This window comes from Sphaeroforma arctica (genome assembly GCF_001186125.1).
Source record: "Sphaeroforma arctica JP610 unplaced genomic scaffold supercont1.7721, whole genome shotgun sequence".
In the NCBI taxonomy this organism is placed as follows: Eukaryota; class Ichthyosporea; order Ichthyophonida; genus Sphaeroforma; species Sphaeroforma arctica.
Genome location: NW_014032837.1, coordinates 1 through 1,368, shown reverse-complemented (window position 1 = coordinate 1,368; position 1,368 = coordinate 1). Strand labels below are relative to the sequence as shown.

General features: G+C 43.0%; 1 protein-coding gene across 1 annotated transcript; it reads left to right on the top strand.

The window, feature by feature from the left end:
• Positions 1-725: 725 nt before the first annotated feature.
• Positions 726-1,304, top strand: SARC_16271 (hypothetical protein; the record flags this gene model as incomplete). The annotated part of the gene is made up of 2 exons (XM_014289619.1): positions 726-851; positions 1,168-1,304. Coding segments are annotated over 2 exons (263 nt in total), but the record flags the coding sequence as incomplete, so codon positions are not given.
• Positions 1,305-1,368: the final 64 nt, after the last annotated feature.

The window sequence follows — 1,368 nt, the reverse complement described above, 5'->3', positions numbered from 1 at the left end:
ATANAGGTAGTAAGTAATATATATTCTATATAACACACCACCACACACACATATATTATATATATANATATATATATATATATATATGTATATATGTATGTATATATATATATATATATATATAATATATATATATATATATATTGCTCGCCTGGGTTGATAGACCGTTCGGTATATATATATCAAGTGGGTCTGGTGCAGACATCGTGACGGTATCTATACCTATACGCACACACACGATCAACAAACTCTCGAGAATGCACAGTACACACATCCTTATTCCACGCACACCTCGTCATACACACGCACACACACACCTCACACACTCCTTTTAACACATGCGCTGTGTCGCATATGTGTGTTGTAGGTGGGCCTAGAGCTGCTGGTTGCGAAGAAAAAAGAACTGCTGAATCTGAACGTGTCGCGAAAGTGTGTGCGCGTCGCTGAAAGGCATAAAATTACGTCCAAACCAAGGTATTGTGGGTGTAATTACAGGCCAAAAATCGGGCTAGGAGTGGGGTAAATAGGGCCCAAACGGGTTTCATGGAGTTGGGAAACTAGCCTTTAGTAGACTAATGGATATAGATATAGGTAAATAACGGAAGGACTAAAGGATAGGTGTATACGAGGGTCGAAGGTTTATAGCTACAGGTCCTCCTCTATAAAAGTACACTTTTATGCCACTAATTCAGTGCACCACCCACTGATTTGAACGTACCAGGGCCATGACCAGGAGAGGTAACGTGGTGTGTATCGCATTGCATGACTCATATGTACTGCTGGACGTACGGACGGGAGTCTCCAAAGGGCTCTTCAGCTTCGACGCGAGCTTCACGCATCCAGTCATCAAGGTATGTGCATGCTGTTGTTGCTAGGTTTATTTACAGTGAAGAACCAAGTTTTTCACTCCTGTGGACATACGGACTGGTGTCGCGAAAGAGTCCTTCATCTTCGACACGAACTTCATGAATTCAAACATCACAGTATAGCTTAGTGGCTTCTGATAATGTCACTTCTTATCTCGTACACCTTAACGTACCTACCCACCACCAACCTAAAAAGATTGTATATTGTTAATGATATCACTTCCTATCTCTATCTCTATCACCTAAGAATAAGTACTCAACCCCCACTTGCACCACTTCTCATCTTTCGCACACCCTACAGGTAGTGTGTGATAGTGACGGCGGCGATTTAATTCGGGACACGTCTGAGTTTCTGGTTGTCATGTCAACCGAGGACGTGTCACTGGGTGTGTTTGTGTCTACCACCGGAGAATCAATGCGACAGCCACTGCTCTTTGCCACACCACCGACGGCTATAGCTATTGATTATCCATTTGTCATCTCGGCCTTGTCAACACCCAGG